This window comes from Bacillus rossius, chromosome 18 (assembly GCF_032445375.1).
Source record: "Bacillus rossius redtenbacheri isolate Brsri chromosome 18, Brsri_v3, whole genome shotgun sequence".
NCBI classification, from domain to species: Eukaryota; Metazoa; Arthropoda; class Insecta; order Phasmatodea; family Bacillidae; genus Bacillus; species Bacillus rossius.
The window spans coordinates 21077871-21101107 of record NC_086345.1 but is presented as its reverse complement, the minus strand read 5'-3'; the positions used below and the strand labels follow the sequence as shown (position 1 = coordinate 21101107).

General features: G+C 37.5%; 2 protein-coding genes across 2 annotated transcripts in view; one reads left to right on the top strand and one right to left on the bottom strand.

The window, feature by feature from the left end:
• LOC134541381 (protein YIPF5-like) overlaps nucleotides 1-23237 on the top strand; it is a 602992-nt gene that overhangs the window by 521278 nt on the left and 58477 nt on the right. The window lies entirely within an intron of this gene.
• On the bottom strand, nucleotides 13913-21829 carry LOC134541192 (uncharacterized). The gene is made up of 3 exons (XM_063384436.1): nucleotides 21014-21829; nucleotides 19658-19844; nucleotides 13913-17695 (listed from the first exon to the last, which is right to left on the bottom strand). Exons 1-3 carry the CDS (start codon nucleotides 21034-21036, stop codon nucleotides 15410-15412), a joined length of 2496 nt encoding a protein of 831 aa, XP_063240506.1. The 5' UTR covers nucleotides 21037-21829; the 3' UTR covers nucleotides 13913-15409.

Sequence of the window (23237 nt, the reverse complement as noted above, 5' to 3'; positions counted from 1 at the left end):
GTGTTAGTTTTACCTCGGCTGGTCATAGCGCTGTACTCGGAGTTAACGAGTAAGGAGACAGACCTCACGACCACCAATTGGATGTCGTTGACCTCCAAAAATATCCAGAATAGGATCACAGGTTCAAAATTTTCCAAAAACAACCCAAAATTTCCCACTTTCGAGGAAAGAATTCCCTTTGATTTAATAAAATTTATTTGACATAGGCCATTGCAGTTTTGCACTGTTTATCACGGGAAACATTCGTAAATGCAAAATAAGGAGAGAAAAAAAAAATTAAAGCCTAAATCCACAGAAAAAAGCCTAAATCAGCTGATGTCAAACACATAGGTAAACCAAAATATGAACCAAAACAGGTATTATGGGCACAACGACGACATTTTAGACGATCACACTCAAGCTTAAATATCAGACAGCACAATAATTATGCAGAAAGAATTTAGTCGTGAAAAAAAAAATTACAGCTCGACAACAACAACGATACAGTTCCAACAATAACAGTAAATGCAGACATACAACAAAACATGGAAAACGCAGTAAATATACGACCACAAACAACTATGAAGATAAACATATGACCAGTACTCAATATCAATCACTGAAGTAGGTAGGCCTATATGATTTAAAAGCAAATATATAATTTTGAATTGTATGTAGCCTTTTTTTTTTCATCGAGTGAAAATTTATTTTCGTGGTGTGCACGCACCGTAAAAATTCGTTCTAATCATTTTTTTATAACGTGCCTAAAAAATATAACTTCAAAAAATAAATCTCTGTTCTTCTGTTTTATACATCAATGAAATCTACTTACTACGTGAGATTTCGGTATAACTATCCCTATCACAATCAAAGAATCCTCTCAACGAAGCTTAAAGCCCGGACAATTACAGTTATTTCAGCGAATACTTCTTAATTTAAATTTTAATATATTCGTTTGCACATTATATATTCACGGAAAGTTTGAAATAAATTACTATTTAAATGTTATAAATGTTATAAATAACCTGTTAATATATTTTTTTTTATTTAAACTATGAATCGCCAGTTATTATATCTACCAACTTGAAAATAAAATACAAGGACATTTGAGTTGCCTATAATGTAGGAAAAATAAATATGTAGACCGGAATACTAAACAACAGTTTATTTTTCAGCATTGCTTTATTTAAACAAGTGAATAAAGAAAAATATGTGCAGCGTAACGCTTGGAAAGTTCCGCTCTATTGTGTTCCTGAAACAAATATATCGCGATGGAAATAAAATCGAAATAACTAGGGGATTAGTGGATTCGAAATTTTGCCGTTGGTTTTTGATACCGCGTGCTTTATGAGCAAGGTTGCTGTACTGCAAAAAAAAAAAAAAAAAAATCAACACAAACGCTGATAATTTTCTTTGCTTCCTACACTGTTTAGGTTACATACCTATACACAAAAAGAAAGTGTGAATACACAAACCTTGGATCAGCTGCATTAAAGATCAGTTAAAATTAAACGTCTCTTTAAATTTGTCTGTATTCAGTAAAAACTATTATTTTAGGCACAGCTGGTTACAACATCCTTACTGGATATCCAAACTGTGTGTTAAATAATTTTTGCCTAGCCAAAGTTCAAATTTAAGGCTTTTTCTCCCTGGATATTTTCATGTTGGTGTAAATACATAATTATATAAAGTTTCAAAATTAAAATTAATTTTTTATGTGTATTCTGATGTCACACTTCTGGCAGTCTGGTCATTTGCTAACCTAATTTAAACTCCCTTTAAAATCATAAAGGATTTTGATTATTCTTTTTGATTTTTGAGGTAGTTATTCCGAATAGGTATCCATCTCTTCCTGAGTTTCGATTATAGTGTTAATTTGGCTTGAGCTGTACGTAGGTTGTATTAATATTAACCTTTTGGCCAACGTTCAGCACAGGGTTACCAATCACAAACAAAAATACTGTGTAAATCTACACTAATGTTATAAGGAGACACTGTGAGTTAGTTTGCTTGTATTAAGTTAACTCGAACACTAGTGAACCCTATTTAAAATAAATATTTCTCTGTAATAAAGCTAATTATTCATGACGCTCTTTGGCTATAGTATGTTTCATTTACTTGAAAAAAAATTGTCTTTTCATGATAACAGCAATAAATGTAATTTAAACCAGAGAAAACCGACCACTTTTATGGCTTTCTGCAAACAAACTCTGTACAAAATGTTTCACGTTGTAATAAAATTTAAGCTCTACAATTATGGAAACAAAGTGTTTATTGTAAACTTAAACCCAGGCAGTAATCTGCTGCCTATTTGTGTAGCTATTGTGACCCGTTTCACTGTGTGTTTTCTTTATAATTGGAATATGTCTTATTCCCGAAGTAACAGTTTTTTTTATAACGGATGAAAACTACCCTATGTTAATATTTACACATCACTTTATTTATCCTGCGAATACAGTTTTTGGTTACAGTTAATAATTTGAGTTCTCAGAAAAGTCGATTAAATTGATTTATAAAATGAAAAAAATTAATCATTCATGAAAATATACAGATGAAATCCAAGGAATAAAAAAATAAGCTAACAACCTTATACATTTCTTTTTATAACCATCCAACATTACAAAATTTTCGTTTTACGTTGGAAATCTTTGAAGTTTTTATTTCCAGCCAGCTAGTATTACTTCTCATTTAAAAGCCGTTTATTTATAATCGTTATGCTCGAGGGGGATTTTTTTTATGAAGGCGATAAAACACTTGAGAAGACAGATTAATGTATATAATCACCAGAAATAAAGTAAAAAAAATAGTTACGGGAGTAATATCGTGTAAGAAGGATGCAGAAAATGATGGACTGGGTAATGGAAAAAAGACGAAAGAGAGAAGGCATTACACATGGATGAACAGACTTGGAAGAGATTAGGACAAGAGGATTTTGAGCGAAGATACAAAGGATTCTGGAGACAATTTAATTGACGTAATTAAAAAAAGTCATCCGGGGGGAGACAGCATGTAAAAAAAGCTACAAATGAAAGGGATGTGTCTGGCAGAGGAAATTAAACGAGATATCTCAGTAGCTTTTAAGATAGTCAGCGCAATGATGGTTTTTCTCGGTTCAGCCAACGAGGCAAATAAAATTCGTATAGCATTATGTACTTTCTTTGAAAGATTCTTGCAATTAGAAGGATTGATTTAAAACTTTTTTTTTTATGGATGTACACGCCTTTGCTTGTTTTTATTGTCTTATCTATCATACAGAAGCCACAATTATGGACAAGATATGTTGTGTTCGTCTGTGCCGTGGTCGTTGTGCTGTTCTGTTGTCATCTGTTTGTCGTTGTGTTGTCCGAGGTTGTGTTTTATCTTTTTTTTCTTTATGTTCTTGTTAACAACTGTATCGTGGTAGCTTTGAATATATATACTGTATAGAAGTCGCGAGTGGATAGGATTTACTCTACGTTTTTCAGAAGCGTATGAGAGCAGCTTGGGAACTTCACCGCTGCAGTGCGCTGCCGTAACGCCCTGTATCGTCTTAGTTGTTATTTGCACGTTAGAGCGCAGCACTGTCGCCCGCTGTCATTCCCCCCCCCCCCCCAACCAATCATTCACTGCAGCTCGAGGTCGTTCAACAGGAGGGGGAAGGGGTGTTTGAAGAGTTCGACACTTGTCCGCTAGGGACCACCACAAGTCGATGCCCCTAGAGATGGTGGCGATTGCGGCGGTGAATTAACCAACTACCTCAAAACCGTATTAGAAATTTTAACCTGGGCTGGCGACTTCTATACAGTATATATATTCAAAGGTGGTAGTCAGCCCACAGTGTTCATCACTGCCGTGATATTTTATTCCGAATAATTCCTTCCATGGAATTGTCTGTGTGGTCTACTTTTAAAGTACAATATCTTTGCTGCAGGGGCTACAATTTTCTACCGCTACGAAATTTCCGATCGCATGAGAGGAACAGTCAGGTACGTGGTAGGGGGAACCGGGGGAGGAGGGGTATGGTTAGGTTCGTGGTGGGGGAACCTGTATAGGATATGGCAGGGAAGAGGTAGATGTGACGCAGCATACTCGCATACTTGCACACTTGCATTCTGGCACGCTCGCACGCTTACACGCTGGCACGCTTACACGCTGGCACGCTTCCACGCTGGCACGCTTACACGCTGGCACGCTTACACGCTGGCACGCTTACACGCTGGCACGCTGGCACGCTGGCACGCTGGCACGCTGGCACGCTGGCACGCTGGCACGCTGGCACGCTGGCACGCTGGCACGCGTGCAAGCTTCTACGCTTCTACGCTTCTACGCTTCTACGCTTCTACGCTTCTACGCTTCTACGCTTCTACGCTTGAACGCGTGCACGCTTCTACGCTTCAACGCGTGCACGCTTCTACGCTTCAACGCGTGCACGCTTCTACGCTTCAACGCGTGCACGCTTCTACGCTTCAACGCGTGCACGCTTCTACGCTTCAACGCGTGCACGCTTCTACGCTTCTACGCTTGAACGCGTGCACGCTTCTACGCTTCTACGCTTGAACGCGTGCACGCTTCTACGCTTCAACGCGTGCACGCTTCTACGCTTCAACGCGTGCACGCTTCTACGCTTCTACGCTTGAACGCTTGCACGCTTCTACGCTTGCACGCTTCTACGCTTGAACGCTTGCACGCTTGAACGCTTGCACGCTTGAACGCTTGCACGCTTCTACGCTTGCATGCTGGCACGTTTGCATGCTGGCACGCTTGCATGCTGGCACGCTTGCATGCTTGCACACTTAACACTTGCATACACATGCAATAGCATAATTTATCGGTCGCAAATATTTTTTATTATCTACGACCTCAACCAAAGATAATAATGTTTCCTATACCTAATACTGTAATAAGCCTGAAGGTTTAGAGGTACTTCTGTCGTGCTCTACTCTACGCGCACATTTTGTACTTTCATTTTATTCAGCTGGAGGTAGTGATTTAACATCATGCCTACAAGACGTATTACCAAAGGCATTGTGGGAATTAACCACCAAAATAGGCGCCAAAAAATTGCCAGTGAACGGATGGGAGAGCACAGGGCGCGGAAAAACTCGGTTTTCTCATTTGAAATCATACCCGCATCCTTACTATTATCAATTATTAGCTCTTGTTCATTAAAAAATACTAAGCACATCAAATGCATAAAATTTCCTTTTTTGTTCTTTTAAGCCACCCTGCCTACAACCAGCGCACAAAATGCACCAAAACTGTTCCGCAACTACCCGAAGCGCATGAAGTGCACCAACTTTGAGATGAAGTGTAGGAAATAAATAAAAAAATTAGCTTAACCTAACCTAGTTTAGGTTGGGTTCGGTTCATACAAAAGCATTGTAGCTGTTCCGAAACTTAACTGTAGGAAAACAATTTCACTACTTAATTTTTTTAAAATTATTTTAAGTCACTCTGAGCTCAAGGGTTTATGTCCTTTCATAAAAAAAAATATAAAATATTTATGTATGCTCTTTTCCTTAATTAGCTGGTAATGTTGCATTTTAAACATTTTTGTGCAGTATGGATAAACTGAATGAAGTGGGATATTGTGGCCAGGCCTTTGGCCGTAATAATGTTTTGCCTTTGAAACTTTTTTAATATAAAAAAAATAAAATATGCTTGTTTGCAATTTTTGATAACTTTTTTAAATATTTAGATCTTATATTTAATTGTTAATTTTTTTAATTAGAAGTTATTTTTCCTAGCTTTTTAATAATTTCATGTTGTTTTTAATTGTATTGTATCGCTAAGGAGTTGCTCGGAAGGGGAAGCCTATGATGTACATTATATATTGCACAGACCCGAATACTCATATTGGCAAGCCTTCTTTACACAGACGAGAGAGCCAAACGCCCGATCGTGCATCTTCGGTTTTTTTTTTGTTCATTGTAAATAAATATACAACTCATGATAACTAATGGTCAATTAGGTTAGGTTAGCTACATTATAAATACTTTAAAACATTGTGGACGGTTGATTTGGTTAGGATAGCTACATTAAAGATACTGTGAAATCATGTAAACGGTTTCCTAGCCCTGGATAGCTACATATTATTTTCTTAGCAACCATAAAATGATTTTACAGTATTTTTAATGTAGCTATACTTACCTAATATAACCAACCTTCCACAATGTATTCAAGTATTTATAATGTTTGGCTCTCTCGTCTATGAAAAGAAGGCTTGCCAACGTGAGTTATCGGGTCTGTGAAATATAGAATGTACATCATAGGCTTCCCGCTCGGGAATGCGGAATCAGTTTATACGTGTAGAGAGTTTACGTGACAGTTGGCAGTGGGAAGTGTGAGTTGGCTGCCCTGTAAATAAAGACGTTTGCGAGTGTGTGTGTGTGTGTGTGTGTGTGTGTGTGTGTGTGTGTGTGTGTGTGTGTGTGTGTGTGTGTGTGTGTGTGTGTGTGTGTGTGTTTGTGGCGAAGTGACGAGACATTTGGAGTCCGCTGCTAGCCGAGGCGAGACCTTGTTGTAGCGGTTCGCGCGCGCGGGGAGTCAAATGGGCCCGCGACTGTTGGAGTGTACAGGACATTCCCGGGCGCAGTGCAGAACTTTTCACGGGACTTCGAATTAGACACGTTGAGCCTCGAGCACGTTTGTTCGGCTTTCCGGGGACAGGCCAGGGCATTATTTATTTAAAGGCACGAAGAAAAAAATGCCTTTGCTTTGAGATTAGCTACGAGTGTTTTGTGCTGCAGCGACGAGAGAAAATCGTGAGTAGTACCTACAGCTGATCTGTTTATAAACGGCGCTTGTTTGGATAAACTTAATTTACGCTTCCATTTACCTTGTGGTGGGGCAGAATATCCCGTCATCTATTTTGCTTGCACCTGTGTGGGCGAACATAAACTTGGTGTTTGAGAAATTTTTGATTAAACATGAAATAATTGCGCATTCCCCCCCAGCTTTTTGTATAGGACTTGTTAGATGGATTTTTTATAGTAAAATTAAATTGATATATTTTTTTAATATAGTAACGTCTATTACGTATATCTTTGAATATAAATGCAGTCATATATTTTGATATATTTTTAGCAACGGCAGGCAGTTTAGGAATAATCATTTCATAAGATGTTGTACCAATATTGTTACGTAATTGAATATTTTTTATAATCTAAAAGTAATTTTTGTATAAACTTTTCTTGACATTTTATTGCTATATCTTTTTGTGCTTATTGCAGTAACAAATATTTACGGGTTATAATGAAAGATTTTAGACTCTATAATTTAATTCATGTTTGTTTTATTTAACGTAATATTTTACCAATGGCTTGATTTTCATGCAAAGTTAACGCAATTTTTATTGATTCAATTAAATGCCCACTTCGACACCGTAATGTGTTTGCTCTGAATTTTTAAGGCTGTGCTTTTTAACATTTTTCGTAGCACTCGGGCCGGGTTTATGTGCATATTTTTGGTATCAGGTTGGAGTTAGTTTTAAATTTTATTTCAATAAAACCAGTCGGGTTTTGAGTTGGTGTTATCTACTAAGTGCAGAGGGTAGATACTGCGATATAAAACTGGAACTTGTTAGTTTTAAAGTCAGTTTGAAGCCTTTTAAAATCCTCAGATTTTTTATTATTTGAGAAAAGGTGAATAAAATTTAATATCTTTTTTCTAAAAGAAATTTGAAGAGTACCATGCAAAAGACACCAGCATTGCCTTTAAATCCTAAACATTACAGTTATTTAATTCCATTTGATTTTCCTTAGTCATACTGCACATAAATGATAAAAAATTTCACTTTGCCAACTAATTGTGCAGAATTTTCAGCCATTCCAAAAATTCTACAAATTTAAACGTATTGAGCGAATGCTTATGAAATAATAATCTGGAACGGGACATATCTGAAATTTGGTTTTTGTTAAATTACTTTTTATTACGCTATGACGACGTCATGGGGGCTTTAAATAAGTTTCACTTCAATAAACTTAGTTTGTTCGAGGTTTAGTCTTTTTAAGTAAAAAAAAAACAACAAAATAGCCAGTCATGGGGACTGTCAACAGAAGTGAAAACTTAAAACTTTGTTTTTAAATGTGTAATATGACATTTCTACGTCAAATGTACGTAAAAAAATAATTTTGGTATTATGTCTGTACGATATCAGCATGATATAATTTATCCTTACATCATTTTTTAGTCACAACATATGTTAGTGGTATGTCAAAATTACGTAAAAATTCATTACCTTACTTAACAGTGATGTCAGACCTAGGTCATGTATTCACGTGGTCAAATTAACTTCACTTACTGCTACTAAAGCATGTCGGTGATGCGAACTCACAAGATTTTACCCATCCAAAAAAGAGTCCAACACGCACATGATACAGTCGAGTATATGCAATGTATTAGTGTAGGCCTATATATGCGTATACATGTACACAGGCCGCTGCGATTCGTCAGTCTGGCGCAAAACATCACTAGCATGTCGGTTTTGTGAATCCATAAGTTTTGTCCCTACCAAATATCGCTCAACGCGGTTAAAGCAGTTTTCACTTGCTGTGCGCTGGAGATTTTTTTCTTCCTAACCTAACTAAAAACTAAGTGTGTTTGGGAGGGGTACGGGTTAGGGAGGGACCTAAGTGCGTCTCAGGCCGAAGCCTATCACGCCTTAGTCATGCTGGGATTAGCCATGCAGGGAGAGGGTCGCATGCATCATGTGCTAGGAGGGGATTGGCCAGCCTTGGCAGCGATTGTTGCCACGACTAACTCCCCTCACTCTTATCTCTAGTCTAAACTACTAGTTAAGTTGGGCCCAGGTAAAACCTGCATAGACACAGGGAAAACCCTGGGCACTTTCATGCGGGATGCAAGTTTGCATGCATTAAGTGTAGGAAAGTACAGGAGACAGAGGATGGTCTGGATGAAGTGTTGGACAGAGTAGAAAGTCTACCATGCGGGGGTTGGGCACTTGTACTCGTGGTCCGCTTTGTTTCTGTCCAGGACTGGAATTCGCTGGCCAGTGACGCAGGCGCCCCTGGCGGTGAGGGTAACACGAACCACTCACATCCGCTCCAGACAGCAGCACCTATAACTAAAAGAGAGAAAATTAAACATCCTACAGACTAGACTAATTTTAGTAAAAGCATGTTGCGCGGGCTAACATGCCTTAACAGTACTTTAATTAACCATAACTAAAACTGTTTTTGGTTTTTTTAGATTTTTTAAAAATTTTTTTTATAAATATATATTATATAACATAATATAGGCTAATATTATTATACTAACGTCTATTCACTAGTTTTAGTGGAAGAACTGTCGGTGTATGGGTTTAAGGCGAATGGTGAAAGAGCATTCGTATTTTATTTTTATTAATTGAGGTTTTATATGCGTGCCACTTTCTAAGGACGTCGGCCATTAGCATACAGCATTCCACTCGTATCGGTACCCCCAACTCGATCGGTGTTTATTTGCACTGAATGCCCAGGCAGGCGCCTCCAGTCATGGCACGCAATCTACAGTTAGTTGTGAATGTAGTTCTTCACCTCGCACTTTGGCATGGCCATGCCCATTCATGCAGACAGCTTGCCACCCTAAGGAGCCGGTGTATATTTTTGACGTCTGCAAAGCAGGCCCGCCGCCGTATACGAGGCTCTTCATTGCTGAATAATTGCAGCCTACTTGTTTATTTAGTATTTATAAGTTAAATAATTATTTTTGAAAGTATTACTCGCGTAGGAAATTTTCCGTGTAGACAGGGCTGGGTTCCGCGCGCGTGAACCTGTGCGCGACGTGATTGGCCAGCGGGCCGGCCAATCACAGAGCAGCTAGGGCGGCCTGTGCGCCAGGATTGAAATAGCCATTTTGTATTTGCGATAAAATTCCGGGTCGCGGTCTCCGAGAGAGGAAATATACACATTTGCGCTCAGGTGACCCTTGTCATGGAATTTCTGTGCAGTCCTGACATAATAATCTTTCAAGAGTTCGAGTTTAAGCTCCCTGTGCATAGCCCCGACGGGGCAATACACAGGCGCATCTGTTTTCGTTACTCCTTGTTCCCGAAAGAGCTGTGTTTTAAAAGCAAGAGAATGTGAAGAGGGGTGGGGGTAGGATCGGTTCGGAAAATGGGGGGGGGGGGGCATTGTCTTCGGGCAACACCGTAGGGCTACCTGTTGTGGTTGACTGTGCTAGTGGGTCGTTAGCAAAAAGGATGTCCACGACCATAACCTAGCTGTGACTCAAACCCTTCAACCGTATCTCCCCCCCTCCCTACACCAACCCTTCTTCGCCGCGACCACTAACGTGACCTGCAAGGTGGTTTACCCCCATGCATCCTGCCTCACCCCTCCCCCCCCCCCTTCACGTAAGCTTTATCCCTACGTCACACACGCGCGCGCGCGATAAATTACCTCGGTGGGGGGCGGTTTGAAATATGTGAGTGTGGTTGGAATGGCCAGTACGTACACACGTGTGTTCCTGTGCGCGGGTGGGGGGTGGTGGGTGGGAGGGGAGGTTACCCCTTCTCCTTCCTTCCTACCCCTTCCTTCTACTGGCCAAAGAAACTGTGCGGACCCCGAGCCGGCTATAAATATAAAGGGCTCATGTCCAGGAGTAGGGGGGGGGGGGGGTAAAGGGCCTTTGGGAGGGTGTTCTGCGAGGAAGGAACCTTAGATTCATTGAACCAGAGTCAGAACACCCGAACAATCTGCGTTGGTTTTTATGTGTAAACATCTTGGGAAGCCTTCACTTCACAGACGAGAGAGCCACACCCGAAGTTCCCCAAAGTCCATGCTCGCTTTTTTTAATTTTTTTTTTTATATATTTTTGATTTCACAGTATCTTTAATGTAGCTATCCTAACCAAATCAACCGTCCAAAATGTTCTAAAGTATTTATTATGTAGCTAACCTTACCTAATTGGCCATTAGTTATCATGAGTTACAATGAACAAAAAAAAACTAAGATGCACGATCGGGCGTTTGGCTCTCTCGTCTGTGAAAAGACTTCTCAAACATCTTAGCCTTATGGTATACGGCGTTTGGTGGGAGTGAATGTGAACGGGAAAATTCTGAAACCACGGTGCTGCCATCTATGGTGAATGGCGTGAATGAGAGTTCACAAAGACAAAGGGAAACTTTATAGTAATAAGTATTTTAATATAATCCCTTGTCAAAAAATCAAGTCCAAAACTTTGGTGTTTAGTATATTTTTTCAGCTTTTTTTCCCCCTTTTATCGTAGCTGTTCCATTATATAGTTTAAAACTTCTAATCGGTAGACGTTGTACCTGCTCTGGCAGAGGATTCTAGCGGCGGGTGCGGAATCTACGTGTGATTCGTGTCCGGAAATGTAGTTGAAAACACAATTTGCGAATATTTATCACTCATTTACGCCTTTTTTTTTTTTTTTTTTTTTAATTCGACGTCAAATTTCGTGTCCGAGTTTCATATTATAAGTGTATTTGCAACAGGCGAACACATGAATTTGCTTGTTGTCGAGGTGAGATGTGATATCTCTGGCGAGTGCTAAAGTACTAGCTTTTTTTTTTTTTTTTTTTTTTTGCTGTTGTGAAGTAAATTGTGGGTTGGGTTGGGTTGGGTTGGGTTGGGTTGGGTTGGGTTGGGTTGGGTTGGGGTCTGGTTCATTATTTACTCAAGAACGGAAGGTGCAAAAATTTTAGAAACCACGTTATAGAGTGAGGGTTTATAAACTACGGTAGGGGCAATAAATAACGCAACGCAAGTATAGTTCAACTTCCATCTTTCTTGCGTTTTTGCTTGTGTTTCCGACGGCCACATTTGAAGAAAAGTCACCCGAAATTTTTTTTTAAGATGCGAACATGATTGCATAGAAGGCTGCGATGTTCTTTTAACTATATGCATCGCGTTTTTACGTGTTTTAAAACTTCCACGCAGTAGCAGAAAATAAGACTTTTAAATCAAAATATTGACAACTTATTTTGTTCTAATTATTAATGTGAGCTGTCAGTAGAAGCTTGGGATAGAAATTAGTTTTTTTACTGTTGTATGGTTGGTGACGTATTGCTATTTGCGTGCTTTTAAAACAACTGCGGATTTTCTTGCGTCATTTGCGTGTTACGTTGTTGCGTAGTTTTAAAACCCAGGCCTTTCATAAATACAATTCTCGCACGTCTAAAGATGATTTCAAACAAAAATGAAGGATTGGTAAGGTTATGTCGTTTACACAAATGATACGAGTTAAAGCAAAAAAATAAAATTTAGAATGTTAGTTTTTTTCGCGTCTAGGTATTTTTAACTTAAAAAAAAGTTGGTACTTTTAGGTCAGCTAAATTAAAAATACTTTATAGCTTATCGTACTCGAAGTTGCACGAGTGAAACTCGATCTTCGGATTTGTTCGGGACAGTTCGGGGCGTCTTGATTCCAGCTCAGTGAATCTTAGGCTCTCCTTTTGGGAGGGGGAGGGAGGGCTAGTCTCACCCTCCCTAGGACTTGAAGGGTCGGGCCCATCCTTGCTCCTTCGAGCGGAAACGAGGGGAAAATAAAAAGAAGAAAAAAAGAGGGTCCGCGTGCTTGGTCCATGTTAAGAGTGGTATATAGAGAAGCGGCTACTCAGAATCCGGCGCGAGCAGCACAAAATACTTCTAGCCTGGGCGGAGTTTAGCCTTGGAGGAGTGGCCTACTAGGAGCGCATCCTGGCGAAATGATGTCGGTGGAGGGGATGGACTCGGTTTACCCTCCCTCACTCCATGGTCATTCCCTCCTCATGACGGCGCGGTACGGGTCGGGATGTCTCGACAGCATTGCTACCTGCCTGCCTGCCTGCCTGCCTGCCTGCCTTCCCCGTACGAGCGGAGCGCCGCGCGAGCTAACAGTGGCTACACACAACGTTTCATTCAACTCAAATGTCAAATAAAGCGAAAAGTATGTTTATCGTAATGGTAGCATCTTTTTTACGCGTGGGTAGTAGTTCATAAGTAAAAAAAAAGATAAAATGCATTACTATGTTTTTGCTAAAAACACAAACTTTTACGTGAAATGGGAAAAGTGACATTACATCGTAATTTTCGAAGTCACGTGGATATTAAACGTTACATATCCTCCAAGGAACATGAAATTACCTTATTCTGCAAACAAATCTTGCCGAAGTTAAATATATTTTCCGAATCGATGTTATGTATTTTATATAACTCGCATCTGTCAATGATAGTTGTAAAAGCGTTTCGAAATTCATACATATTATGTATTATGTTAAAAAAAAAAAGTGTTCGTGTTTTTATAAGATGGAATAATTTTCTTTGTAATTGTTTCACTTGTGTCATGGCAATGAGTTATCATGCAAGTAGCATATATTTTATTTGGACGTGGTAGAAAAATGCACTATAAAAAATCGTTACATAATTCCACATTAAAAAACATGTATTTATTTCACATGTAATTCATGCATTTTGTTTCACACCAATAGACAATGTTCATTATGTTAAAAAAGACAAAGAAATTTAAAAAGAGCACTATAAATTAAACCAACGTGCGCACGAGTTACTTCCAAGAAAGACAAATTAAAAAAAATTGTACGGTATAATAGACATTTCAAACACAAATATTTTTACATCACAAAAACCTTTTTCAAAACAGTTTGCAGAAAAGTCCAACAATCTTTAAAGTATGTAGATGGCCTTTAGAGAGGTATTAAAGAGAAACAAATGCTTAAATATAAATAATTTTACAAATCCGATAAAGTAAAAGACAACAGATTATTTAAACAAGTTTAGTAGAATTACACACAAATTGGTTTTACCTGTGACGCACAAAAATGTACATAAGCTTTATATTTTTTACTAGACATGCATTTATACTATTTGATTTAATGCACCCACACTTTTAAAACAACAAAATACTGAATTTAATTCAGCTTACCACTGAAGCAAAATATTTTTATGGTCGCTATTATACATAATAAGTATAACGAAATTTATTTCGTTTCTCATTTTTGTTAGGACTTACAAGACAAGAAGTTTATGCATACCGAACACTCTTTTTAGGAAATTCTCTTTTTTCTCATTTACAAATTTTACAAAATTTCTCAATTGGCTGCCAAATGAATTAATTTCCTTCAAACTAAGTAACAGTTACGACCACCTCAGTATTTATTCACCTAAACAAGCAATGTCTTCTATACTTTTAAAGCACCATTACTCACTTGAGCATTTAACCATTCTGGAAAGCTTAACTCAGCTTTAAAATTTACATTATAGGTAAGATATTTTATTTTTTTACATATCCAAAATGATTACGGCATAGGCGTGCCTACAGGGGGGGCCAGGTGGGCCATGGCCCCCCCTAATGTAATCACTCAGATCGGCATTTTCTCTAATGCGTTCGTTAATATTCGTATATTCCTGGCACTGTGACACTCAAACTGTTTTTCAGTGTTGCAGTGTGGTAATTATCAATGTTTCTAAACATTTTATCGTTCTGGAAATACAGCCGCCTTTGTTTATTTAAAACACGAGGTCCCTTAAAATGGCCAAGCAAAAAAAAAAAAATTAAGAGGTTTGTTAAAGTTCCGTTGTCTGAATTGCTGTGTTTGCATTCACTAAAAAGAAGTTAATTTCAAGGTAGATCTGGACCAAGCTATTGGAAAATTCGAGAGGGAAAAATGTGTAAGTACCCTTTAAACATTGTCTATGGAAAAAAAACATATTTTCAAGATTGCTAAAATTATACGGATATAAATATTAACTAGTAAACATTCATATCCCATCGATACTGCACAAAAATATAAACACGCAATGAGTGAATGTATTTAGGCTATTTAACATTCTAAATTCAGCTTCTGATTTAAAAATTTAGCAGGGCCCCCCCTAATGGAAATGTCTGGGCACGCCTATGGATTACGGTAATGATTCTCTAGGTTGGCACTGAACGTGACCACACGGGCTATACTTTCTTATGCACATGTAGGTGCTGGCATACTAAATATGAAGGTTCATGAAAATGCTTGTCATGGTTAAACGTTCTGGAAACAATGAGCAAGAATAATTTCCTGTATGAAAGGTGATAGTCTATGAAGCTAAGTGAGCAGGCGACGTAGACAGATAAATCAAACAGGTCACTATAAAAATTAGTTTGAATGATTATCCAAGACCAACATTTTCTTGAAAGTTCTGCAAAAGCTTGAAAAATGTTCACGTTTAATATAATCAGGATGTAATATTCGGTTTTGTTTTGGACGATCTTCGTTTTCCCATGCATTTTATCTTATGGCTTTTGATAGCCTCTGTTATGTGCGGTGGATCCCGAATTTCCATATTTCTTGTGTGTCTAGGATCAACTAATTCCGAAAGAACGCATTGTGTATAAAATAAAACGAGTTTTGGCTCCATTTTTTCTTTCCAGAATGTGTCGTCTCTGAAAATTTCCAATACTTTTACTTTCTTTTGGCTCGAAGTCCAGATGCCAAACAAGCAAATATCCCTTCTGGTTATGTGAAGCTGACCCTGGACTTGGTAGAAATATTCATGATTTTTTTTAACGAAATGACAGTAGAACATTCTTCAGAATATTTCAAATACTTTATTTTGCCTTCTCGCATGGCTTCACTTATGTCCATTCCATATGCCGAAGCAGGACACTTTATTTCTACGAGACGGTCTTCGCCATCAAGGCCATCGGGTGTTGCGGCAAGAAATGGGTGTTCTTGGTCAATAAAAAGACCAGCTTTACTTATATTAATTTTTTCCTGGCCTTCTAGCTGTTTGATGGCTATTTCTTCGGAATGCCTGCCATGTTGTACTGCTGGAACATTAAGTATGTCATGAGAGTATATTATGGCTCTTACTAGGTTCTTGCAGCTTGTTGTTGGCTTTATACGTATTACCCTCCCGAATTTTGAAGCTGTCAATAGTTTCCGTCTCATTTCCAGCCATTCTCCACTTCCTGCTTGTAGTATCGTTTCTCTTTCTATTTGACGGCGTTCTTCATCAGTTTTCGGAATGGACTGTAATAATCTGGTTTCTTCTTGTTGGTATACATCCACTGGCATGTCTGGTTTCTGGCACTGCGGCCCATAATCTTTGTCACTGATTGCTTGGGCTAGAGATTTCCTAAAATCGATTCTTCTGCACTTTTTATTATTTCGTCTTTTATTAATTCTAGCTTTGCGCTTAAGTTCCAATTTTTTTGCAACTTTGTTAGGGCTGATGCCATCCTGCATTGTCTTGTGAAGAATGTAATGTGGCATTCTCGTATTGTGTGCTACCACAGCAGCAGCACATCTTCCCTGGTATGACCTTCTGGTGGTATAGTTTATACACTTACCACCAGAAAACTTAGCAATGACCGAGTTGAAGTGTTCTGCAGCATTATTATCAACATCAAATATCAAGCTACGTGCCTGTGTAGAGTGTGTTGAGAATACAGACCACTTTTTTGAAAGTTCTGGGACATAATTAATTTCACCTTCCTTTCGATTATTACAGAAATATCCTAATTTTCGACACTCCAAGTGCTCACCAAATACATGGCTAGTACCATTTTCAATATCATACTTCAAGCCTTGAATTCGATTGTTTTGAATGGTGTTTTCAGTTTTTCGGTATGCAACTGCCTTCTGTACGCCTGATACAATTTTGCTTATCTTGTTACACACGACTTTTCTTAGGGCGGCAATGCCAAGTGAACTGTTTTCACTCACATTCATCAACTTCCGACGATAGTTTCGTAAAAGATGGTTCCTACACTCGATTTTCTCAACAGTAATATTCTTATAAGGACGTGCTTCCAAAATTTTTTTGTAAACACTACTGTCCCCATCCCCAATCATCCTGGCATACTTAACATTGTGTTCAGCCTCACTTTGCTGAAAGCCTTCAAGAATGATATTAGCTTCCATGCTGCTAGAACTTCCTTCATGATTTTTGTAACAAACATGCTGGGGAATAGTTCCATTTATTGTTCGAGCACAAACATAGCAATATTTGTTAGCGACAGCCATGAAAATAACTTTCTTAGTTTCATAGCCCACTATTGCAGCTACACCAGATAATGCATCGTATTTTGTTTTGTAGGATCTTTTGGACCAGGAGCCATCTACAACCACTGTCAAAAGTGGAATTCCAAATTCATCCACGTCCCCTCTTTGTTTTGCTAAAGCTGCTTCTTCTTCAACAGCTTCTTTCATCTGAGTTGTTGCTGCTTTTTCCCATCCGTCACACACTTTGTTGTGATACTTTGAATATGTCATTGCTGACATGCATGGTACACCCACAGTCGCACAAAACTCTTCCAGATGTGAAAGTCCACCACCGATGCTCATGATTCCAGAAACTGCCCTAGAATTGACATCCATGTACGAAGGACTACTTGGATTGTGAGTTGGAACTGAAAAGGTTCTGTTACACATATTACAAGAAAACACAATAATGGAAGAAAACCCTCTAATTACCTCCCTTACGACACTCATATTAGCTAGAGTACAACCGAAAGCAGGAATATGGTTACTTATTTCAACCAGTTTATTTATAAAATACATCAGTTCAACGAACCTGACTCCTTCCAAATTACGGTCGGCATGAATCTCTTTTTCTGTATGCATGGGTATTTTGTCAGCACTATTTATTAGAGAAGAGCTGGCCACAGGCTCAGAATCAAATTCGTTACTACCGTGAATGAAGTCAGTGTTCAAAACCGTTGTTTGTTCTTCGTTGTCTGTGGATGTAGAATATTCGCCTTTTGCCGCAGTATCTGAGGTGCTGACTTCTTCAAACATCTAAAACCATTAAATTGCCAAATTTAACGCAATTCATTTGCACACTAATTTATGTTTCTACAACTTAGTCAACAGTGTATTAAAAAATAATGTGTACTCTTGTAACAAAGTTAGCCAACAAAAGAAATTTCAGGTTTGTGTGCAAATAAAGTATACTTTTGATGTTGTGTAATATGTGTGTTTCTGTGACATTTTCACTAAGCCAACTATGTAATAGGTATATTTAAACAGCCTGCTGATCGTGGGATTTTTTTATAATTACGATATGAAAATTAGGAGAAATATGAATGTAGATCTGTACAGTTCGTAATAAACAAAAGAAGAATAGACCACATTAATAAAGAGTCAAATGCTAGAAATTAAATTTATACAAATTTATATTTGGCGTGGAGAAGGAAAAATGAACTTAAGAAATGATTTATGGGTTCCTCCACTATGAGCGAGTCAAGGAAAGCCAGGTTAATGGCGATACTCTCTGCATCAGTGAAGAAGGGTTGGCGCCCATGATAACAGCGCGCAGAGCTCTGATAGGTCAGTCTCCAATAAGGCCTTCGTAGTATGAGAATGAGTTGGTAAAATGATAGCGAGAGTCATGCGCGTGCGGCCCGACACATGTCTCTAAGGTGAAATCAGTATTTTATAGATAATTAACTATTAAATTTTTTATAAAAAAAGTTAAACTCCCTAAAAAACTGAAAAGCAAAAAAAAGTTCATTTTTTGCTTTACAGTTTTTTCGGTGGTTTAATTTTTTATAAAAGGTTTATTTTATAATTTGTTGTGCCTACAATCAACTTATTACTACGTGCTTGATTTTCCTACCGTTAGGGTTGTAATTTGTTTTCCGAATTTATGTGGGACCAACTTCGGGGTATATCCTTTACCCTAAGAAAGAATTACCAAAATCGGACTACTCTGTAAAAGGTTATGCGTGGTCATACATAAAAAAATATATACGCGTCGAATTGAGAACCTCCTCCGTTTTTGTCGTCGGTTAAAAAGAAACAAACAAAAACAGACACAGAATGGTTACACCTATGAATAATATACATCCACTTGAGAAATTCTAAAAAACAAAGCTAAAAATGGCACCGAGAAAATAACGTCTTTTTCCCTTTAATCATACAATCTAAGAAGTGAATATTTGTGTGAAATAATTTCACATAACAACATCAATGAATTCCTTTTTTTTTATCTTTCAAAAACCAAATTCTGTATTTGAAATGCGTTGAAACTGTTGGAAAATATCATTAAAAATCCAAAGGGGTTCTGTTGGAGCATAAGTTTCCAGGTGTCATCGAACATGTGACCACAAATAAAAAAAATAATAACATTAATAAAAATCGGACATGAAATGATTCTAAAGTTCGCTGAGTTTAAAGATAACCGTTCCCGTCCATAGGCCGTATCATTTTCATAAATATCCGAAATTTTCGAAAGCAAATGATTGTAACTAGAGAAAAGTAGATAATAACCAACAGTACATACTATAATTCAACCGATTGTAATCAAATTTTGTTAATTTCTGCATGTTATGAAGTAAAAAATTATATTCCCATTATGTTTGGGTGAGGAGCATGGGTGAAATGTGTACTATGTGATTCCCCGAAGATGCATTAACATATTTGCAGTAACAAGAGGTAACAAGAGGGCAGTTTAATTTCACAAGTGTTGCCGTTAGTGCGAATAAAATACAGCTACAGTGAACTTGGCACAAGTAGGTTCATGCGAAAAGCCGATTTCCTGTACCAGTTCTGTAAGGAGAATATGCAATTAACACAAGTGATTCACATCCTTGGCACCGGCTACAGCTTGAAGTATCTGCTGTATAAAATATCGACTTCTCTTGCAGCCGAGTACTGCAGAATAGCAGGTAAAGAAAATGGGACTGGCAGTTGTTCAAATAGGTTCAAACGTTTTATTACAAAAATTCTGAATCAGCGATAAATTTTTGTTCTAAATACCTTTCTTTTCTGTTGAACACTGCTCATTTCATACGCCATTTTATTAGCTGATTCAGAGTTTTCAACGATGTTGATGTTTTCTATGATGATTGTGTCAGACACTTCCGTGGACCAATGAAAAACACCGGCTTCCGTTTCCTGCAGTTGGATTGGTGGCTGAAGTATGGCGTACGATTTGGTGACTGTCCTGCAAAGATTAAAACGAAATATATTTGTGACATGTCGAGTATCAAAATTCCAAAAGTAACGAAATTTCCTATTTTGGCTCTCATATTTGAGTACAATTTTATAGTTGTGTGTTCTGCTCAAAATGTTGATTAATTACTCTTTAAAGGTAGTGACATATTCAGTTAATTCTATAATCCTGCCTATGAACACTACAACTGTTCGCAAACTAATCAGTAAATGTGGGATATGATGTAAGAGAGTTTTACTGTACACTAATATGACAAGTCTAATTCCAGAATGTAGGTACAGCACGAGATACGGGCATACACATGCATGCACGTACATACTTGCATACAAACAAGTAACATTCAAAAACAAGAAATGCCTACGTGGAACAATAATAATTTATGTCATTATATATTTACTGAATGTTTTGTTTGCAGGAGAGCCATATTGTATAGCGTCCTTTACTAGAAAGCCTACAAGGCGAAAAATTTTCGCACTCAATATTTTTTATAAGGAAACATGGACAATCACCCAATGACGCACTTGAATATTACAACATGCAGCAGTAAGGATTCTTGGCGTTTTTCCAGCCAAGCGGCTATCACAAGTAACACAATAATTTGTTGATAGTCGAACGCATTTGTAAACTGAGACACGCTCAAACAAGGGAAATGAGGTGGGGGATGAAGAAACTGTATTTTGGAACCGAACACAGTAAGTCATCACTAGCTTGCCTTCCATTCTCGCAATTACCCCCCGCCCTCATAACTTCGCCCATACTGATTTATTTAATTATCTTTCGGCTTGTTTTATAATAGCACTAGTATTTTTCACATCACATGGACTCTTATAGGACTGAATTAATGATATATTAGTTCACTTTTTAAAATTACTAATTGAAATTGATAATCGATGACCTATGTATGGTCTTCAAGCCATAATAACTTCCTATGACTTACATACAACAGTAATAACGAGTATCTAACTTTTCTTTAATCTGTCCGTAACACTATGTATATATATCCAAGAACAAATCCATAGAAGTTCATTTACTGGACTGAAAAAAATTTATATGAAAAATTTAAGCCTTTCATTAGACTCCGATCGTAATAAAATGCTAATTCTAAATGGTATCGTTAAATACAGTTTGCAGTTTGTGTAATATAAACACTGGCTTCTTACTCCTCATCAGGATTCAGAACCATATTTTCATTCCCTGCGTTGCTTGATCCTGGTAAAGAAAAATGAGCCGTCAAGTTAGCCGTTTGGGGATCAGTTACTGTGCTGTTGACTTCCTCTTGAACTGCACCATATTCTTCAACTCTTCGGATTTTTCTAAAAAAATTAAATGCATTGTATAAACTAGGTTGTAAAACATGTTTCTTAAAATAGTTTTTAGCCGGGTTTGGAATTATCCGGTGTTCTTTTACATTAATAAAAGAAAAATTAATATCGGTATCGCTATATCTTACCTTTGTTTCTGGTACTCAATCAGAGCCGTTGCTCTTCTTTTCTTCCGTTTCGCACTTAAATAAAGTCGCCCTAACTTACCGATTCGTTTGTCTTGCTTTTTTTCCATGCGTACCGACTAACAGATAATTGCGTCTTTTTTATATTATGCGAAAGCTCACAAACAGCATTAACGAACCATTGAACGAATCAACAGACTTAAAAATCGTGTACAATGTAGGTTGCTACCGAGTGAAGATTATTTCCAAGCTACTCTCCAAGGAAATCGTCTGTCCCATGAATCCTTCAGAGAAACGGTGTTGCTGTATAGCGGGAGGAGGGTGGAGGGTGGAGGGAGGACGGAGGACAGAGGTTTATCGCCGTTACAGATCAGCACTTCCCCTACCGCGGGCGACGTTGAGGCGTGTCAGTGTCATCCCCACCCTGCTCGTCTTCCCGGAGCTTGGCGTCAACTTTCGCGTCGAGCAGCACAAGGCAGACACTAAAAATGCCAAATTAGCCAGTTTTCCTAACCAAATACACTGATATTTAATGCTGTGACCTTATACTTTTAATATACCATTTTGTTCAGAAAAATATAATCTTTTCCAATATAGATTCAAATTTTCATTTTTCTCATCGAATAACTAGAAATTCGTCAACGAATTGCTTGTTTTTACCATTTTTTCAAATATATTTTGCGTCACAATTTCCAAAATATAAAACTATATTGGAAAAACTGCATTACTTTTCTCGTCAGATTAATAATCTGGAAGCTGTAGCTATCATAATTCTCTAGAAAATAGGCTAGTAGTGGACGCGTGTATAACTGGTTTTATAAAGGGGTATATACCACTCTTAATGCGGTCCTATTTTACTGCGCTCGCTGACCAGCTCGCCTCCGACCTACTTTTGGCACTCGGCGAAATGTATAAATGCGCCGCTCCGGTGGGTGATGTGTGGGGCCGAAGTTGGTGATGTTAACAAACTACGGTTCAGTACAACACTCGAATGTATTTTGACAGATTCATGTAAGGCATCACGGAATAGTATCTGAAATTATTTTTCATCCATAATTTCGTGTTTTTTTCCCTCTATTTCAAATTAAGTTATAATAGTTTATTGTCCATGTTTTATAAATTTTAGTATTTTTTAAATTGTTTTTAGATACTGAGAGACCGTTCTTATGTCAACCTTAGCATGAACTATGAGCATTTAAAGGTTTTGTATGTAGTTTGAAATTAATTGCAGCCTTGACAAGTATTACTTACAGATTTGTATATCGTGCATAAGATCAATTAAACTTTTGATTTGCCCATAATTATTCAAACCTGAGTTTTTCAGGATTTTGGAAAATCCAAATTTGAAACTTTTTGAATGATTTAGAAATTAATTTATACTTGTCAAATGCTAGACAAATACCATTTATTTAAAACTGTATACAGCACGATTACATGCTCATAGTTCATGTCGTATATATGATATAAAAAATAGCATTTAATCATTTAAAAATTATTAAATAATTTTTTTAAATTTATATATTAGTTTTATAAACATTTTATTATGTATACACTATATTTGTATTATGAGTTAAAATACGAAATAATGCTAGCTAAATAATCTAGGATTCTACCTTTTTAAGGTTATGATTTTAGATATTTTTTTAAAATATAACCGATCATAATTATTTGAAAGTGTTTTTTTTCTCCTGATAGTTCTCATAGAACAGTGTACTCGAACTAAAAGACAAATAATTGTCAGTCCTAGCATGTACTGAAATCATGATATTATATGGTATAAATAGTTTCGGATTAACAGTTCGTGTAGCCTTTGTTTGTAACTTATTTTAGAACCTCACTTATACAAACAAATTTTAAAATACGCTGGAAAAAGTTTATAAACACACTTTCTTTCACTAATATTCACAATAAATAAATGTTTTTAATGATATTAACCA

Bases quoted from the DNA above. Each gene is read 5' to 3' on its own strand.
- LOC134541192 (XM_063384436.1), bottom strand. From the start codon at position 21,036: ATGGTTCTGAATCCTGATGAGGA. The intron at 19,845-21,013 runs GTAAGAAGCCAG...TAATCTTTGCAG, and splicing joins GTTCTGAATCCTGATGAGGA to GACAGTCACCAAATCGTACG. The intron at 17,696-19,657 runs GTATTTAGAACA...TAATGGTTTTAG, and splicing joins GTGTTCAACAGAAAAGAAAG to ATGTTTGAAGAAGTCAGCAC.